General features: G+C 38.4%; 1 protein-coding gene across 2 annotated transcripts in view; it reads left to right on the top strand.

Annotated features, from left to right (window-relative positions):
• The window catches only part of adgrl1a (adhesion G protein-coupled receptor L1a), a 146,509-nt gene that overhangs the window by 108,927 nt on the left and 17,832 nt on the right, over nt 1–19,750 (top strand). For both annotated transcript variants that reach the window (XM_043235353.1, XM_043235352.1), the window contains 14 exons: nt 1,454–1,661; nt 1,958–2,222; nt 2,399–2,726; nt 3,276–3,578; nt 5,611–5,714; nt 7,779–7,964; nt 8,923–8,961; nt 10,512–10,692; nt 12,043–12,165; nt 12,834–13,039; nt 14,566–14,739; nt 14,994–15,203; nt 18,161–18,381; nt 19,570–19,636. In XM_043235353.1, the coding sequence (XP_043091288.1) occupies nt 1,454–1,661; nt 1,958–2,222; nt 2,399–2,726; nt 3,276–3,578; nt 5,611–5,714; nt 7,779–7,964; nt 8,923–8,961; nt 10,512–10,692; nt 12,043–12,165; nt 12,834–13,039; nt 14,566–14,739; nt 14,994–15,203; nt 18,161–18,381; nt 19,570–19,636 (2,615 nt within the window). The remainder of the gene's footprint in view (nt 1–1,453; nt 1,662–1,957; nt 2,223–2,398; nt 2,727–3,275; nt 3,579–5,610; nt 5,715–7,778; nt 7,965–8,922; nt 8,962–10,511; nt 10,693–12,042; nt 12,166–12,833; nt 13,040–14,565; nt 14,740–14,993; nt 15,204–18,160; nt 18,382–19,569; nt 19,637–19,750) is intronic.

Genomic DNA, 19,750 nt, shown 5'->3' with positions numbered 1-19,750 from the left:
CTTATTCAACATTAAACACAAAAACACATTCTGACATTACAGCAGTGCTTTGTGTTGGAACTACATATAGAGACCCTGTCTCAAATGGCACACTTCATGTGATGTTGTGGCCCTCATGAGTTTCCTAAAGATAATAGGGTATCACATTGGTCATTTTAAGTTGCAAATGGGTCATCGTGAGTGCTCCCCTTGTGGTAGCTAGGTGCCCTTGATGCATACATTTGCAGAGCCTGTGCTGATGTGGACTTCCCAGTGGACTATTACCCAACAGCCCATATGTTCATGCGTATACTCAAAGGAGGATGGCAGTTACCATTTGGGACGGGGCCGTTGATGAAAGAAAACCCTGCTGGAAATTTAGTTCCATGCCAGCTAAAGGTGGTCAAGCTGGTTTGTTGCTGAAATAAAATGGTCAACCACAGGGACCTTAGCTCAAACGCATGCAGTTTTCAAATAATCATGAAGGACTTGAATGGCTGGATTAGACTGCCCTGGTCTACTATGTATAAGTTGCTTGTCTTCCAACCAGATCCATTAAGGTGAAGGTGCATTAATTAAATTGCTTTTTCCAAAATCTGGTCCTAGAGTACTCATAATATGGCACATTTTAATGACTCTACAGCCCAATACACTTAATTCAATTAATCAGTTTAATAGCAAAGAGTCCAATAAAAATAGGTTTGTTAGATAAGGGAAACTGACAAAATGCATTCAGTTTGGGATACTGTAGGTCTAGGGTTGGGGAATATTGTGCTCGATATCCAGACCATTTTTAACCAGCTAACAACCAAATTAGTCCAGCTTAAACAACTTAAAACCTAGTTTGCATTCTGGTTTGAGGAACAAGGTTTCTTAAATTTAAAAGTAGTATGACCAGCTCTGACCAACTTTACCATGCTGCATAAACCAAGTACTTTGTTTAGAAGTCCATCTGGCAAAGGATCTATGCCAGTTCAGTGCAGTTAATGACCATAAACGATCAGTCAGTCTAGAAAGAATGTAAAATCAGAAGCTGGTGATTTTCCAGCAGGGAAGTTGAAGTGAGGCAGGGTTTAAAAAATGAGTCCCCACAATATGTGAGCACCAGCAGCCAGGATTGTGTCATCTCCCCTCACCAGCCTCTAGTCCAGTGTGCAGATACTTGACTAATGAACATTAACACTCTTTCATTAGAAGAATGGTCATTTATCTCATGTCCTCTCTCCCATTTCTCTCTCCCTCTCTCTTCTTCTTTCTTGCTGCCACATTCTCTTTCATGTTATCGTCCCTCATGGCTTCCCACCAATTCCCTTCCTTATTTATCCTCCATCTCTCCATTTGTCTTCCCATCAAATTTCTCCTCTTTTTTAATCCTATCACACCATCATTCTGTGCATTCTTGCTGTCCCCTCCTTGTTGTTTCATCTGTCCCTTTCTTTCTCTCTCTTTCTCTCTCTTTCTCCCACATATCCAGTCTTTGTATGTCCTGGGACTCTATTAAGGGTGCAGGCAGCAAGTTTGCTGCAGGAGGCGGAGCATCAGTCGGGGGCATGGTGTAAGGATCCCCTCCAGTCTGGTGACCGTCTTTACGTCATGCCCTGGACTCCGTACCGCACAGACGTGCTGTATGAGTATGCTTCATGGGAAGACTTCAAGCAGAATCGAGCCACAACCAATTACAAGTGAGTGAGGACCACAGCTTGGGTCTAGAACCAGTAACTGGTACAGTCTACAACATAATACTTTTTAAAAATTTTAATTTAGCAGGATTTTTGTGTATGCTTCTTGAGTACTCAAGAAGAGTTCTTCAGATTTTTCTTACTGTTACATTACATTCAGCAGTTTAGCATACTAATTCTACTGATTCTTACTCCACATATATTAAGAGTGTAGAATCCTGAAGTAGTTTGAGATCATGATGTTTCTAAAATATAGCAGAAATTACATTAATATCAAGTATCACACTCTTCTCCCACAGGCTGCCAAATCGTGTGGATGGAACAGGTTTTGTTGTGTACGATGGTGCCGTCTTTTACAACAAGGAGCGTACACGCAATATTGTGAAATACGACTTGCGCACACGTATCAAGAGTGGTGAAGCCATAGTCAATAATGCCAACTATCATGACACCTCACCATACCGCTGGGGGGGCAAGTCTGATATTGACCTCGCAGTGGATGAAAATGGTTTATGGGTCATCTACGCTACCGAGGCCAACAATGGACGACTTGTGGTCAGTCAGGTCAGTGTCACTGAAAAGTGCAATTTGAAGCTATTGCATTTCAGCTGAGATCAGATTGGAAGTTTGGTTACATTTTAAGGATCTCCATTTTCCAGGACTGTGGAGTAATCAAGTTATTTTGTTGTATCATATGAACACAGTTGAAATTTGAACCCTTTATTCTTGCTGTCTTTTAGGTTAACCCCTACACGCTGCGCTTCGAGGGAACCTGGGAGACAAGTTTTGATAAACGTCTGGCGTCCAATGCTTTTATGGCATGTGGTGTTCTATATGCAGTCCGCTCTGTTTATCAGGATGATGACAGCGAAGCAGGTGGAGATCTGGTGCTGTATGCATACAACACCAACCGAGCACGGGAAGAGCCCGTCCACATCCCATTCCCCAACCCTTACCAGTATGTGTCCTCTGTGGATTACAACCCACGAGACAATCAACTTTATGTCTGGAACAACTACAATGTACTCCGCTACCCCCTGGAGTTTGGCCCACCAGATCCCACTGCTGGTAAGTGACAGAAAGAGCGAGATCAGTGGGAGGCGGAGGCTAACAGACAGTTTGATCTGTTAAGTGTCAACGTTCTGTTAGTGTTCCCCTCTGTGTCTTCAATACATTGTCTTTATGGTTTAATTAGCAGCGGTCATTAGCGTTTTGTCAGATCAGAAAAAGATTTCTAATCAATTATTCATTCTAATCTTCTTGCCATGAACATTCTATGTCTGTCTGTCTCTCTCTTTCTTTCTCCTCCTTTATTTTGCTCTATCTAGTTCTCAGGGGGACTGTGGGAACGTATAGTCATGCATTAAAGACTAGCAAATGCTCCTGCTGCTTTAGTTATCTTTTTACAAACTTACTCATATTCCTTTTGCAGTACACATCAAACGTTTAAGTTTCCTTTCTTTTATTTTGTCTTCTTTTTTCATCTTCGTCAAACATCAGCTGACATTCTCGCTGACTCTCTAGGTGTTCTGGATTTGCTCCTCTGCCTCTATTGCTCTTGTAGCTTCGGTTTCAATTTTCTTTGCATTCCCTTCTGTCCCTTTCTCTTGTTCTCAGGTCCACTCGTCCCCACTCAGATGAGCAGCAGCACCACAACCGCAGCCAGACCAGTTACTTCTAGCTCTATCCCCTCAACCATGCGACCTTTGCCCCCAACCGCTCACCCAATTGGGGCCATCAACAAGGCGCCAGACCTGCGACCTATCACCGCCACTGTGCCAGTGACTCGCAGACCCCTGCGTGTCCCACCACAGGGTACCGAGCTCCAAGTGTGCGAAGCCAGAGTAGCCCGTGGGGTGCAGTGGCCTGCCACCCAGAGGGGGGAGACTGTAGACAGGCCGTGCCCAAAAGGATCATTAGGTGAGTGATGATGATAGTGTGACTGAAAAAAAAAATTTTGACTTGAGAAATCGTGTCTGCTGATAGCTGCACAGATATCTACCGGGGTGTAAACATTATAGCAAATTGTGTCAGTGTTGCTTGACATTTTTGTGTGTTGCGCTTGACTACAACATGATGTACTGGCAGAGGGAATCGCAACTTTACAGGAAGGAAGGGTGCATGATGTTTATGACACAAAGGTCACACAATGTTTGTTGAGACAGCTTTTCATGGAATTGTTTGTTGTTAAATTGTTTGATCTACCTGTGTTGTGCGTGTCACTGGGTTCATGTACACATTTATGTGTGTACGCCCATTGCTTTGTGTGGAGAGCTTGCTTCCTTTTCCTCCTCATCTCTGTATTCTCTCCAGCTGGCAGGTCCTCTTGGGAGTCATAGATAAAAGGCAGTCCTTTGCAAATGAAGGAGTGATCTTCAAACTCAGCATGGGTTAGCCCTACAAAACTGCCGAATTAAAAAATGAGCCACTAGACAGTCTACAAACGACAACCCCCCCTCCATTCCTCCATACAACCGCCTCATCAAATGCCTCTTTCTTGTCGTGGGAGTAAAGCGAATCCTCCCTCTGTTAGCATCTCTCTCTCCCAGCCACTGACAAAGCGTTGTCTTTCTTCTGTCACCTTTTTCCGTCACTGAAATGACAGACAAGTTAAATTAGCTGCAGCTTTAATTGGTGAATCCTGGCAGATCCTTCAAAGCCAATCTATTGTGGATGAAGGAGTGGAGAGGAAAGACAAGCAGGCAGAGAGAGAGAGCGCGGGAAGGAAATCTCCGGGTGGCTCTGATCTTACTGTAACAGTGCTGCTGCACTCCTCTATAGCTTTTCCTCTCTCTCTATATCACTCTTTTTCCCTCTCTTCTTTGGAGCTATTTGTGTTGTGGTTACTGAAAAGGCCTGCCGTTTGTTTGATCCCAGCATGCTGTCCTCTCTGTGAACTCAGCTAACTGAACAGCCCAACTTAACTGAAAATGAGGAGTGGCAGAAGGTGTCTCCCTCGAGGTGTTTTCTCAGCATTCAGAGGCGCTGATGGGATGGCCGTGCCTGCTGTGTGATCTTGCACAAGTGTGTGCAAGAGTGTGCAATGGCATCCATGTGTCGGCAAACTCATTTCTACAAAAAAAAAAATAAATGTTTTTCTTGGAAGGTCTAAGCGGCCTTCTTCTTTTTTCCTTATATGCAATCCTTATATAATCTGATATTTACATTTGATTTGATATATGAAGAGTTCAGATGCAAAAGGCTCTAAGTACACCTGATATTTTTCTTTAGAATTAGCATTTCTTTCTGGATACTTTGTATAGGTTTCTATGTAAGTACTGGTACTTCATAGTGGCTTGAGGCTGGCATTTAAAGCATTTGAACTGAAAGTACTTGATGAACATATACAATGTGTATATAGGAGAGCATTCATGTGTGTCATCAGTACATATATGCTTTTTTTCTTAAGTAAAACCGTTTCTTAGATAAAACCTTTCACTTTTTGTTTTGACATTTAATTTTGTTGTGTTTTGTTTTATTTGAATGAATAATGAATGAATGCCTTTATGCATTCTATCAGTCAAAAGCTTTGTCAGCTCTTTCTTTAGTTTTTTAGTATTTTAGTAAAACTTGTGTAAAAATCATGAAAACTATGTAATACAGAAATGGAGTCATGGGAATTATGTAGTGCCCCCCCCCAAAAAAGAGAACTAAATCAGAGCAGTCTTAATTTGTGCTTCTTCAGTGTCGCCTCACTTCACATTGATTACGGCATTAGTTATTCTCATCCACCTTAATGAGAGTACTGAAATTCACAAGTCTGGGTATTTGTTGGCTGTTTTTCATCCGCTTGCCACTGTAACCCCTTTATCCCCACAGAAAAATAAAAATAAAGAAGTGTGTATGTACGTACACACACACACACACACACACTTAAAAAAGACTACACAAACTTTAAAACCCAAGGTCACTTTCTGTCTGTCCCTCCTAACAATTTGTCTTCTTTTTTCAGGCATCGCATCCTTTCAGTGCCTGTCCTCTCCTGTGCTGTGGAATCCTCGTGGCCCTGATCTTAGTAACTGCACCTCCCCATGGGTCAACCAGGTGGCCCAGAAGGTGAGGCCACTAAAAAGTTTCTTTTTACTTGCTCTGACCCCCGTTCTCTGTCCTGCTCTGTCTGCTACCTCAGCTATTATCATTCCGACCTCAGCTCACATTACCGCACGCAGGTCACTCTTTTGACATGATTTGGAACAAAATCTCTCTATTCTATCTATTTCTAAGGGAGAGTTTAAAAGCATCTCAGGTTAAAGTCACACTGAACCTACACACCAAGGACTGTTTGTTCTGATTTTCACATATATTGCAAAACTTTTTTTTTTTTGTTTCGTTTTTAGGCACTGTTCCTGTTTTTTCCACTGTCGTTGAACTTTTGACCCAGAAAAAGTGTTAACGTTTAATTTTTAATGGAATTAGTCGACTCCTGTGACTTTTGTGACTTTTATATAAACTTTGTCTTTGCTAATGAAATTAGCTCTATGTTCTGTTTGATGCCTAATATAGTTTGCACTTCCCTTTATTCCAGTAACACACTCAGTAGCAGTGACAGATTTACAACTCAGATAGGAACGATCAGAGGCTTGTTAAAAATAAATTTCAGCCACTCTTTCAGCCTTGGAAAAAAAATATGCAGGATATGCAGAGTAGCTTTTTTACTGTCCTTACCTCTAACTTAAAAAAATAAATAAATAAAAAATGTAAATTCAAAAGTAAAAATAACATAAAATGGATATATTAGATGAAATAAAAATGTTGTTTAGTTTAAATTACAATTACTAACATAAAATTTAAAACGGAAAAAAAATCTAAATAGTAATGTTTAAAAAGCAAATGAAACCATACAAAAGTTAAATATATAATACAATAATGTAACAATGAAAGCTTATAAAAGATAAAAGCTGAGGAGATGTTTGCTAGATGCATTCTAAGGTTCAAAAACATTTTTTAGTTTGTCTAATTGAATTTATATATATTTATATCATCCGTGGAAGGCGTAGGTTTTGTCCAATCAATATCCCTCACTCCAAAGGCTAAGATCAGCTCTCCTGCCTGCCCGTTAAAGTATGTTTTTGCATACCTCTACACACTGTGTCCATGCAGACATGATATAGCATCAGCGGTCGCGCTATTGCAGGCCGAGTAGGAAATGTAGTCTTATGCTGTTTGTGCTGTAATGTTTTCTTAGTGACTGAGATGTGATTTAATCAGACAGCATCACATTCAACCATTCAACAATTGTCATAGTTTCTCTGGTTAGCTTCTGGTCTGCCTGTGTGTGTTCATGTGTTTTAAAGGAGACAGGGCTTAGGAGAGCGTGTGCTTTCAAAGCTAGCTTGCTATCGCTAGCTTCTCCTCGATCGCCTGACCTAACTTTACATTGTAATGATGGAAATGTAGAGATCAACACAGCAACATTCGGACTTCTCAAAACACAGTTTGTTGACCGAAGTTATTTTCATCCTGAACTAATTAGCAAACCATGTATTGTTTATTAGTTCCGTACATGCGTGCGTACTCTACGTGCAGATTTAATATAAATGTGGTTGTCACTATTGTAAATCACTGAACTCTGTCTTTATAGGACATAATTAGGAGAATTGTCAACTGTAAAATGCCTTCGTAAAACTAATGGCGTTCTTCAAAGGTCAAGAAAAAAATCTAAAGATTCACATTAAATTAAAATGTTCAGTTACAGAGTGTGTGTTTCTTGTCTGCTTCTTTATACGTACTATTCTAACGGCATTGTTCTTGAAGAGCACAAACAGCGGTTACGCCATAGCATACTTTGATGTACCTTCGAGTACCTTAAACACAATGGACTGTTTTTTTTTCTTCTTTTTTTCTAAACGTCAAGTGACACATTTGCTTGAGGGCAATTACAAGCTATGTGTCTGCTTTCAAATCAAGTGAGTAATTTTATCATGTTTCACGCTTTCGTTTTTCCCTTTTTGTTTTTTTTGTAATAGCTTGATTTAGAGAGTCATTAAAGATTTGCTGTCTTTTGTCTGCGCGTCTAGCAGCATAAACCCAGAAACCCCCAGCTCACACCCCCACAGCGCACGGCAGGGGATCGAGCTTTAGAGACCAGACTGTGTGTGTGTGTGTGTATTCACTGTGTAGATAAAAAGCGGAGAGAACGCTGCAAACATCGCTGCTGAGCTGGTGAACCACACGCAGGGCCGCATTCACGCTGGTGATGTCAGTTCCTCTGTCAGACTCATCGAGCAGCTATTGGATATATTAGACGCACAGCTGCAAGCACTCAGACCCGGGAATAAGGAATCGGCAGCCAGGAACTACAATAAGGTGACACATGCGTGCACACACACTCACGCACATGTGCCCTTTAAACAAGCCCTTCATGTTTTGTTTGCCGGCACATCAGCGCGCACAGGAATACCCTCACCCTGAACTCACAGCCTTGACATGAATCGCATGAATGCAGGATCTGAATATATCAATTTTTTTTTTCAGTCCTGGCTTACTTTTTCCCCCTTTTGACGTGTTTATAGCGATAATAAATAAAGAAATAAATGAATAGAAAAAACATCTACTGAATGAATCATTACAAAGTAATGTAAAAAAATAAGAAAAAAAATACATTACATCTTATATGATTAATTGTAAAGGTTTTTTGATGTAGTAAGTAATATATATATATATATATATATATATATATATATATATATATATATATATATATATATATATATATAAATAAAGATACACATGCAGCATATATTTTAGAAAAATGTACATTATATATATATATATATATATATATATATATATATATATAAATTATATAGATATTTTATATTAAATTTTTCTTACATGAAGAATATGTGTGTAGTTATATATACATGATAAATATAAACAGTACACACACGCATATTTGTGGATTTCTTGGATGTGATGCCCAGCACTATCTAAATTATATTGTATATGATATTTCAATATATAAATATATAAATTAAACATATGATGTTATTTCACATGATAGGTCCTTTCAAATGAACCAAAATTGAATCTAAGCTTGACCGCTAGATATCATCATGAGTTTTTGATGGATGGAAAAGATCTGGATGATTTCTAGGAGAACATTTAACCCCCTTTCTTTGATTTTCTTTGAGTTGATTATAATAAACGCGTAGTAATAGTAGCAATATTTTTGTAAGTTGCATTTGAAATTGACTCAAAATGTGCAAAATGTGTTTTTCATGTATGTGTGTGTATCTGAAAGTACTTTCATTGTGTCTTGCAGTGGCAGAAAAGAGAGAGGACCTGCCGGGCTTATGTTCAGGTATTGTGCAGCGTTATCTCTATGAGTTCACAGACACACTTCACCTCTCGTATCTCTTCTTATCCTCCGTGTCACTGCACACACATACCGGTGCTTGATTCCTGTCCCGCACTCGACTGGGAGCATTTCTCTACAAAACATTCTAGAAAGCCTGTTTACAAAATGCATTACAAAGATATTAAAATACAGTCAGAATTTCCTTATATTACATCTGAGCTGGTCTTGAGGGGCCATTAGACGAAAATGCAGCACAGTAAAAAAAATAAATAAAAACAATAGTATTATGCATTAGCATCAGCAAAGACAATTTTCTACTGTTTAATTGGTTGTAGGTGCTATGATGTCTTATTCATAAGAAAATTTGATAAATGGACAAAAAATATGTGGTGCCATCTTTATTTTTGGCTCTGTTTCCTTTAATAAGCTGTGAATTTTAAATACAATACCAATATTTGGGACAGTATGTTTCTAAAGAAAATGAATACTATAATATAATTTCACAAGGATTAATTCATTTAATTAAACAAGACAGAAAAGACTAAATGTAGCAAAAGATTTTGGTAACACTTTATTTTACAGTTACACCTATCAGTTGCTTATTAGCATGCACATAACTAAAATATTAGCCATATATTAGTGATAATTAAGCAATATCAATGCCTTATGACCTTATTCTACATCTCTAATCCTTCCCATTGCCTAACCTTAACAAATACCTTACTAACCATTAATAAACGGCAGGGAAAGATCATAGTTAATAGTTAGCAAGTGTTACCTATTCTAAAGTGTTCCCAAGATGTCTATTTCAAATAAATGTTGTTCTTTTGAACTCTTTATTTCCCAAAGAACCCTGAAAAAAAAACCCGTTCGCTATTTGTTGCTAGTGCATGCTAATAAGCAACTAGTAATAGTAAGAATTGGTCCCTAAAGTAATTAATTAATTAATAATAATAAATGTTTGCTAAATCAGCTTTTTAGAATGATTTCTAAATGATCATATGACACCGAAGACAGTTGTAATAAGCTTTTACATCAAAGGGAATAAATACAATTTTAAATGTATATATAAAAAAATATCTTGTGTTGATTTTATGAGGTCTTTTAACATAGTACCATGAAATATCATATTATATTATATTGGTGGTTACTTTTAATGAAATGCATTACAGTATGGCATTATAACCCCATTCATAATGCATAGCATATACAGGCATCATAGAAAGTACCATCCATATTTTTTATTGCATATGCCTACCTCAGATGAATTTTAACTGCAGCTGGTTTGTTGAGCGTCAGTTGTGTGTGTGTGTGTGTGTGTGAGAGAAAGACTTCTAGCAATGATGATACTGTACGTCTTGCCCAAGGCTTTCTTTTAGCTTTCTTGTCATTTATAATGGCCCGTAAGATGCTGCTCCTTAGTAGAAATAAATTAACCGTTACGTAAGATTCACAGATGTGACATTCACAGAGAGTCGTATTTTTTCTTCTTTGATGCGGAGTGTAATTATGATGAAGAGTAAGTGTATGTTTGTTTGCGCATGTGTGTGCAGGCGGTTGTGCAGACCGTGGATAATCTCTTGCGCGCCGAGGCTTTAGAGTCGTGGCAGGACATGAACAGCACGGAGCAGGCGCACACCGCCACCATGCTGCTGGACGTCATGGAGAAAGGAGCCTTCCTGCTCGCCAATAACATGTACAATAATCACTTCTCGGACCACGCTGCCAATGTTGGTGAGTTTGCGTTGGGAAACTTTGTTCTAAAATAACCACACTGATGAAATAGGAGAACGTTCAGGTTCTCCACAGAAACGTTCAGTGGGCTTTTCTTTGAAGAACCATCTTTTGTCCAATTTTTATTTGAAAATTTGTATATGGCTGGATTAAAATGCGCGAAAAAAAGTTGCAAATGATTTTATTACTAGAGGCATCGGTAAGGTTAACATGTATTAATTAGACATTTAATAAAAATGTAATTTAATTTGAATGTTTTAAAGAAAGAAATATACCCAGATGGTTGAACTAAATATATCTAACCCAGCCTTTTGTTTGAAAACAACCCACTTGCTGGATATGTCTGTACATTTTTGTTATTTAATTTTAGTTTATAAGTATAGTTATATTGTAATACAGTTATATTAGTTATTTTATAAATATATATTTTTGTATATTCATTTATTTTTGTATTTAGTGTACCTTTATACTTAAAAAGTATTAAATATCTTCATTAAGTCTTGATTAGTCTTTTAGTGATTAAAAATGCAGTTAAAACTGCGAAATACTGCGAAACGTTATTACAATTTATAACAACTGTTTCATATTTGAACATATTTGATGAATAAAATGGTTTACAACATGCTATTTGGTATTTTTAGAAAGGATTCAAAAGAAGTTCAAAAGAACAGCATTTATTCTAAATAGAATCTGGTAACACATTGGATAAGGTTCATTAGTTAACATTAGTTAACATGAACTAATACTAGAATAAACAATACTCGAACAGTACTTCTACATCATTTGTTAATCTTAGTTCTTTAGTAAATAAAGATACACATAAAATGCTTAGTAATTTCAGCATTTACTAATGCATTATTTAAATCACAAGTTGTGTTTGTTAACATTAGTTAATGCACTGGGAGCTAACATGAACTGACAATGAACCAATGTATTTTTATTAACTAACACCGGCAAATAATAATAAAGAGTGTAATAAATGTGTTGATTATTGTTTGTTCATATTAATTAATACATTAACTAATGTTAATAAATGACACCTTATTGTAAAGTGTTAACAGAAACCTAGTAAGATAAGAATTGTCAAGAAAAATCTGATTAATTTGTGTCCTTGCTGAGTAATTTTTTTTTATATACATATATAAAAAAAAGTCTTACTGACTTTTTAATGGTACTTTATAATGTATAGAATATGACATGTATTCAATTCATAGTGCCCAGTTAAAGAAGTCTTTCTAGATTTTGACTACCACTCGAAATGAAGAGCTTTCATTGTAACCTTTCAGGGCTTTTTTTGAAACTGTGTTATAACAGTTCAAATTCTCACGGTGTGTGTTTCTGCACCTCCAGATCTAGAGGTGCGCGTGTTGAACACAGAGACAGAGTCCCAGGATCTGTCGTTCCCTCAAAACGGTCCCAGTGACAGCAGCATCCAGCTCTCGGCCTCCACCTTCAAACAGTACAGCCGCAACGGTCAGCCTCTCCATCTCGCCCCCGTGCAGTTTCACCGAAGCTTAGCGAAATTTCCACTTCGCTTTACCCGGTTATTGGTTGATAATAATAAACCTAATCAGATTAACAAAAGCGCTGAGACCATTTCTTCCTTGATGGTTTCTTAACGGCGCTCTTAATCGAACGGCCCGAGAGGCGACTAGATTACTATCATTTTCAGGCTGACAGAGCAATGTCGGCTCTCTTTTCTTTTCTCCCGCTTCTCTCCTTCCTGTCCCCTCCATCTCTTAGCCATCTTATCCCGCGATCAGCTCTCCTACTCCTAGCTTTCTCCACCACTCCCGCGTTAAGCCTCTTTTTTTGAAGCCGTGTTGTCGTTTGCCGCTTCTCATCGGGAACAGGTTGGGCGGGGGATGTGAGATTAGTATGATTGAAACAAACGCACATGAAATATTCATACGGAAGAAACGGAGGGAGTGCTGAAGGGATGAATGTTCCATTGCCCTCCATATTAAAATTCCTTCATCCCCCGATCACTCACTCACTCACTCACCCCCTCCCAGCCCAAATCATTTTAACCTTCACTCAAGTCACTCTACCGCTGCTTTTTTTCCTCTTAGTTGTTATTCATATCCTTCCGCCACTCAGTAACTCTGTTCTTCTTTTTTGCGCTGTGTTTCCCGGCACAGGTCAGGTAAAAGTGGTCTTTGTGCTTTATAAGAATCTGGGTTCGTTCCTGTCCACTGAAAACGCCACTGTGAAGATGGAAATGGAGGCGGGGCCTGGTGGGCGGGGCCTGGCAGTGAATTCGCACGTCATAGCAGCGTCCATCAATAAGGAGTCCAGTCGAGTGTTTCTCACCGAGCCTGTGGTGTTCACCCTTAGACATTTACAGGTACGAAAAACTCACATAGACACACGCAAGCAAGAAATTACGTTAGAATTTCATCACACTGTGTTTAGCAAACAAGCTCATGGGGTTACGTTTGTGAAAAGTGAATACATTTCTGTTTAAATGATCATTTTTTGCATTATGATTAATTATCCCTCACTTGCTCTAAAAACACCTTTCCTCGGACCTCAGTACTTAATGTACACTACTGTTCAATAGTGTAAAAACATTTACATCGTCTTAAAATTCAAATAAATGTTGTCCTTTAGAACTTTAGAACTGTTTTAAACATACATGAAACGTTTCTTATGCAGGAAAGCATCAAATCAGATGAATAAAGAGATGTATATGATAGAATATATTGATTTCTGAAGGATCATGCGACACTGAAGACTAGAGTAATGATGCTGTAAATTTAGCTTTGCATCAAACGAATAAATTACGTTTAAATTTAAAAGAGAGAATGTTCTGGCTTTCCGTGATTTCAGTGGTATGTGGTAGGTGGCGCTTTTACGAATCTACTGAAAGAGTATTGAATGTTTAGATCATATGACGACAAAGAAGAAGCGGAAACAAAAAAACGCGTATATAAGCAGATGCTTACAAAATAAAGCATAAAATAACGTGATCGTCAAGCATTAAAAAAGCTTATAAATCTAAAGTATAGATGTTACCAAGTGGAATGTTGATCCAGTATGGAGAGAATCATTGTTCTGAAACTGACCTAGGTATAGTCTTTTACAAAAAAGAAATGTATGCTTTTTTAATGAAACATACGCATATTCAAGTGTTAATAATAAAAAAGAATGCACAAAGCTTGAAAAAACGTTTTGTTTTGTTGTTTTTGCTTTGTTTGTTCAGATGCACACAATATTCAGGGGGCCATTAAACGTTTGTAAAAATGATAAAAAAATGCAGGCAGTGGCTGACAACTTAAAAAAAACCAAAAAAACAAAACACTGACAAGGAAAGATTTAAGTGACTAGCAACACCACAAAAAGGCTCTTCATTACTACATGTGTGTTTCGCAAATTACCAATAGTTTGTCAACACTGCAAGCAGAAGATCAGTTTGAGACCATCATCCTGTATCATCAGTACATTCATCAGCGTGACTGCCACAGTACATGTGTCTACATTCAGTATTTATAATGAATATTTGCTGTGACGGAACAGCACACATTTATGAGCAAATGGAAGCAAATGGAAGCAGCAGGAAATTGCTTGTGCCCCCTTAAACGTGAATTCTTCCAACATGTTGAACAGACGAATCCAAACATAATTCCTTTTGTCATTTCTGTAACATGTCTCAGTACTCAAGAATCAATGGGAGATTTATTGTTTATAATTCACTCTAACTGTGCTGCCTTTGCAGTGCAGAAACTGCCATTTCAGACAATACAGTGAAAATCAATGCGTAAGTGCTAGATGGTCCCTGATCATGAAGGCCTTTCCCATGACTCCCCAACAGAAAACATTGCTTTGTGAGAGCCAATCTTTTCCCGTCTCCCTGTTGGTTCCTCTTTGCAGCTGGAGAATCATTTCAGCCCAAACTGTTCATTCTGGAACTACTCCGAGCGTTCGATGACGGGCCAGTGGTCATCTCAGGGCTGCAGGCTGATGGAAACCAACAGCACGCACACAACTTGTTCTTGCAGCCATCTAACCAACTTCGCCGTGCTCATGGTGCACCACGAACCCGACGTAAGACACATCCCCTCTTTAAATTCATGCCTGCTCGCTAACAAATCTGAATATAGCTCTCATGCACATAAACAACTTTTTCGCTTGCATGCGCTCTGTAAGACAAACACATATCTATACACATAAGAGCAAAATACACAAACAAACACACAGCAATTTCAGCTTGACATTTACTGGATTTTCATAAGTCACTCTCCCTCGGGCAGCCTATCCGTTTATACCATTTCCCTTATCCATCTCTCGGTCTCTCTCAGTATCCAGGCAGGATGCACGAGTTGATCCTCTTTGTGATCACATGGGTGGGCATCGTCATTTCGCTGGTGTGTCTCGCCATCTGTATCTCCACCTTCTGCTTCCTGCGAGGCCTGCAGACCGACCGCAACACCATCCACAAGAACCTGTGCATCAACCTCTTCATCGCCGAGCTCCTCTTCCTCATCGGCATCGACAAGACGCAGTACCACGTGAGCGGATTTGTGATCTATATTAAGGGGAGAAAGCGCTGGGAATGAATTTCACCCGCTGATTGTAGTGTTTATGTGCACCCGCTGATAAACCATGCCGTCTGCATTGTTTTAGCATCCGATTAACTGAAGGAATTAAATGCAAACTGCATTAAGTGCAGGTAATTTGCATTCATTTGCATCTTGTTGTGGAGGATGCAGCGGACTATCACAATATGACATACTTTACTGGGGTTTCAGTGCCCGTGCTCTTGCTCTTTGATGTAAACAAATACTTTCATTCAGCAAGCATGCATTAAAACATTCAAAAGTGACATTAAAGATTGTCACTTAAGAAAAAGCAGCCAAGCTGTTTTTAGGATTGCTAATAATAAGAAATACTGGTAAGCAAATCAGCATATTGGAGTGTTTTCTGGAGACTAAAGGAAAATTCAGCTTTGCATTACAGGAATAAATGACATTTTAAAATACATTTAATAGTAAAAAAAATATTTTAATTTGTAATTGTAGTCCACAGATTTAGTGTATTTTTGATTAAATAAATTCATTAAGAGATTTCTTTAAAAAAACATAAGAAATCTTAATTATTATTACTATGTAAATGTTAATGTATATAAAACAATACTTACAATACAGAAACACAAACACTACCATTGTAGGGTATTATTCACATGACGAAAGATTTGTGGAGTTAGTGAAAACACTTTCACTCTTACTTTCTAAAAAATTGCCTCTAGGCAACATTATGCAACTCTGCTGTATTATATGTTGATTATGCATTTAATGCGCATTTAACCAGCTGCTCCTCTATCTGTTGATTCTTTGGGGTGTAATTTTCACTTTGAAGCAAGCAACATTAATTAGATGAGTTTTAAGGTTATTGTCTTAAAAGCTGCAATTGTTGATTGGCAGACTTTCCGAACATCCCAGCAATAGGCTGTGTCGCACTGTGACATCTCTGTTAATATCAGACCGCATTACGGTAAAAACAAGAAAATTCATCTTCAGGGCTCCTATTGGTGTCGTAAAAGAATCCACACTGCAGGACTGCGCCTCAAAACTTCTGACACTGACAGAATCTCATTGAAAGGATATTTCAACAGTAATGTTCATTAATCGGTTGTCTGAGAATATGTCAAACTATCAATATAAGATATCGGCCTAGGACTAGAGGAATTTTCTAAATTTGTCTCAAGCAAATTGGAGCCAAAATTCTGCGCTCCTGCTTTAACTGAAGTGTCATGTCTTGTCAGGGATGGGGTTGTCTTTTTTTTTTTTTTTTTTGGTTGGCCAATTAAAACCAGTGTGTTGAAGTGTGCATGACTCCCCAACAGAAAACATTGCTTTGTGAGAGCCAATCTTTTCCCGTCTCCCTGTTGGTTCCTCTTTGCAGCTGGAGAATCATTTCAGCCCAAACTGTTCATTCTGGAACTACTCCGAGCGTTCGATGACGGGCCAGAGTGTTGAAGTGTTTTACATTGACCCTTGAAAGCATATATGTTGACGGTTCATGTTGAAGAGGTTTATGTTTATGCCAAAAAAAACGAAAACCCTACACTGAGAACCCTAACACTGAGAATAACCAACGACCAATTAAAACATTACACACTGTGAAACTTGCTGAGTTTAGATAAAAAATTGTATCCTAAATAATCAGCTCGGCTATGTTTTCCCATTGAAAAGCAGCTGATTGAATGCGTAATCAATAAATCATACAGTGATGTGAAATGAAAATTAGCATGGATGCTTTTTAAAATGATTAGGATATTGTGACTTATTAGTTTCAAATTGTGATGCCTTTCACGTCAGTCTACTGACACCGAACGTTTCCTGTTGAAAGCTGTGGTGTCATCTGATTGGCTGATTTACTGCATCTCTTCCAGAGTTCACGCTGCATTAGTATGCCGGGAATCTAAATCGTTTTACAAGATGCCATGGTTGCTACAATGAGCTCTTCAGAAGAAGAACTTGTAGCTGGATAATGTTTGCAGTTTTTTTTTCTTTTCTTTTCTTTTTCAAAAGATATAGTTGTTTTATGAGGCACTTAACAAGGAAATGATAAATCCATGAGCAGATCTGTATCTTCCGTTTTGCAGGGGCGTAGAAACGATACGTAAAGTGCGGGGGTTGAATGAATCTCATCAGCCTCTCTTTGCGAGTGTGGTTGCCAAGTTGCTGTAGATACATTTATATAAAATAAGATTTGAAAACCTAAAAACCAAACTTTCCTGAAACGTCAATTATATATATATATATATATATAATTGTTCAAGACTGCTTCTCTTCTGTTGTTCACTTCTCTCTTAAGAAATTTACTTCCTGTCAGGCTCAGCACACAAACTGTGCCAAGCACGACTCGAGTCATGAATATTAATAATGTTATGTCACGTTCGCACTAAGTGATTTGCTGAAAGGTGGATGTTTTTAGGTGAGTGCACTTGCAATAGTGGGATCACTGTTCGCCGCCTGTGCATTCGTTCATCCAGTCGATTGGCAGATGCTTCTGCAGGGAGTCCTTTTATGTGCCGGCTACATTTTCTTCACACTGCAGCCCAGCAAAATAAATAACTTTTAAATGTGATTATCATCTGAAAATGGAGGGGGGTGCATTTATTATGGTTTTTTTACTCTGTGTTGGAGGACAGAGTTCTATGCTAAAAGTCGCACAAAAACAACACGTAATTCACATCAGTTAAAGGTCTCAGAAGTAGGTGCTTCTGGACCAAAATAAAGTGCAAATTTCAGTTCCCATTGATTTCTATTGTATTCTTAGAAGTCAGTGGTCATCGAAGTTGTTTAGCTACTCGCATTCTTCCAAACATCTTCTTGGTTACAAAGTCAGTCAAACAGGTTTGAAAAAACACAAAGAGGACTATATCTTTTATGTTCATAGACACTATACTTTGTCTGATATTTTTCTCACTAACCCCTTCTTCTCTTTTTTTGTCCAAATACAGATTGCATGCCCCATTTTTGCGGGTCTGCTACATTTCTTCTTCCTGGCTGCGTTCTCCTGGATGTGTCTGGAGGGAATCCAGCTGTATCTGATGCTGGTGGAGGTCTTTGAGAGCGAATACTCCCGAAAGAAATACTACTACCTATGCGGCTACTGCTTTCCCGCCCTGGTGGTGGGCATCTCGGCAGCCATTGACTATCGCAGCTATGGGACAAAAAAAGCGTACGTATGATGCAATCTATTCGCACGCAGCCAAAAAGGGCCATTGGTTTTTGAGCAGGGGACTCGACCCCCTCCTTAAACCATTTGTTTCATTTAAATGGATTCCGGCAAAATGGCTCTCTGGGAGTTTAAATTCCATATAGTGCAGTATCATCTTTCACTCAGAAACATACACTGGTATTATGTAGTTTTGCGTTCAGTTGGATGATTGGCCGCTGACATGTGATCCTAGCCTAACCAAGGTCATCATGTGAATTATGAATGAAGCCAGTTAAAGATGTTGCAAGCACCTTTTTTCGGAATAGCATGCATTAATCTGACAGATGCAGGCCTGATAATTCACTTTACAAGAACACATCTCGAAGCTGTATCTCGCACTATTTTTAACATTACATCAGCAAAATGATATTTTGTAGGGTTTTGACAGTCATGGAGTTTATAATCTAAGTCTTAAAAACTTGCAGTGGTTACTTATTTGTTTAAAATTGTTAATTAATTAATTTATTCTGCTTTTGAAATGCTTAAAATAATCTAAATTACAATTTTTACCGTTAAATCTTGTGTAGTCACAAACAACTAAAAAAAAGTTGGTTAAAAAGACAAATCGACTATTAAAAAGCGCGAGAGCCCTAAATTTACCTTTGTGTTTGCTTACATTGTGTTGTCTGTCAGTACTTTTAGGGGGCGGGGTTTTGGTCAGAAGGTGTGGTCTAATTTATTGTCTGGCGGAAGTGAACAAAATCGCTTACGGCACCTTTAACTGAGCTGATTACTGCAAGTGCGAGCGTGTGTCGCTCTGTGTGTTTGTGTGCACGAGAGTGTGTGTTGGTCTGTGTTTATGAGTGTGCGACTGTGGAAAAATAGCACAGCTGCAGACTTTTGAATGTTGACTACAGTGCAGAAAACGAGACGCTGACTCAGTGCACTAATGATTAAAAACTGAGCTTAACCTTCAACTAGACTTATATTGCTTTTATTAGCTTGTTTTTATGCCAAAAATATATTGTCATTTCAATGGCAATAATACTTTTAAGATGTCGCGCAATTACTTCAAAGTATTCGATGATCAATAATGTGCTACTTCATAAAATGCATATGCGCTTTTGCCTGTAATGAAGCTATCAGTCTTTGAACAGTGAAATGTTAGTGATGAAGTTATCGCGTGTGTGTGTTTTTTTTTGTGTGTAGGTGCTGGTTGAGGGTGGATAACTACTTCATCTGGAGTTTTATCGGCCCTGTGTCCTTCATTATCATGGTATTGTTCTCTCCAAACATTCAGCACTCTCTCTGCTTTGCTCAGAGTTTATTCTTTTTTTCTCTCTCTCTGTCTGAAAACTGCTGCGCTAGTCATATCAAACAAAGCACTTTT

Source organism: Puntigrus tetrazona, chromosome 3, assembly GCF_018831695.1.
Source record: "Puntigrus tetrazona isolate hp1 chromosome 3, ASM1883169v1, whole genome shotgun sequence".
Taxonomy (NCBI): Eukaryota; Metazoa; Chordata; class Actinopteri; order Cypriniformes; family Cyprinidae; genus Puntigrus; species Puntigrus tetrazona.
The sequence above is the reverse complement of the archived record's forward strand: the minus strand, read 5'-3'. Positions and strand labels throughout refer to the sequence as shown.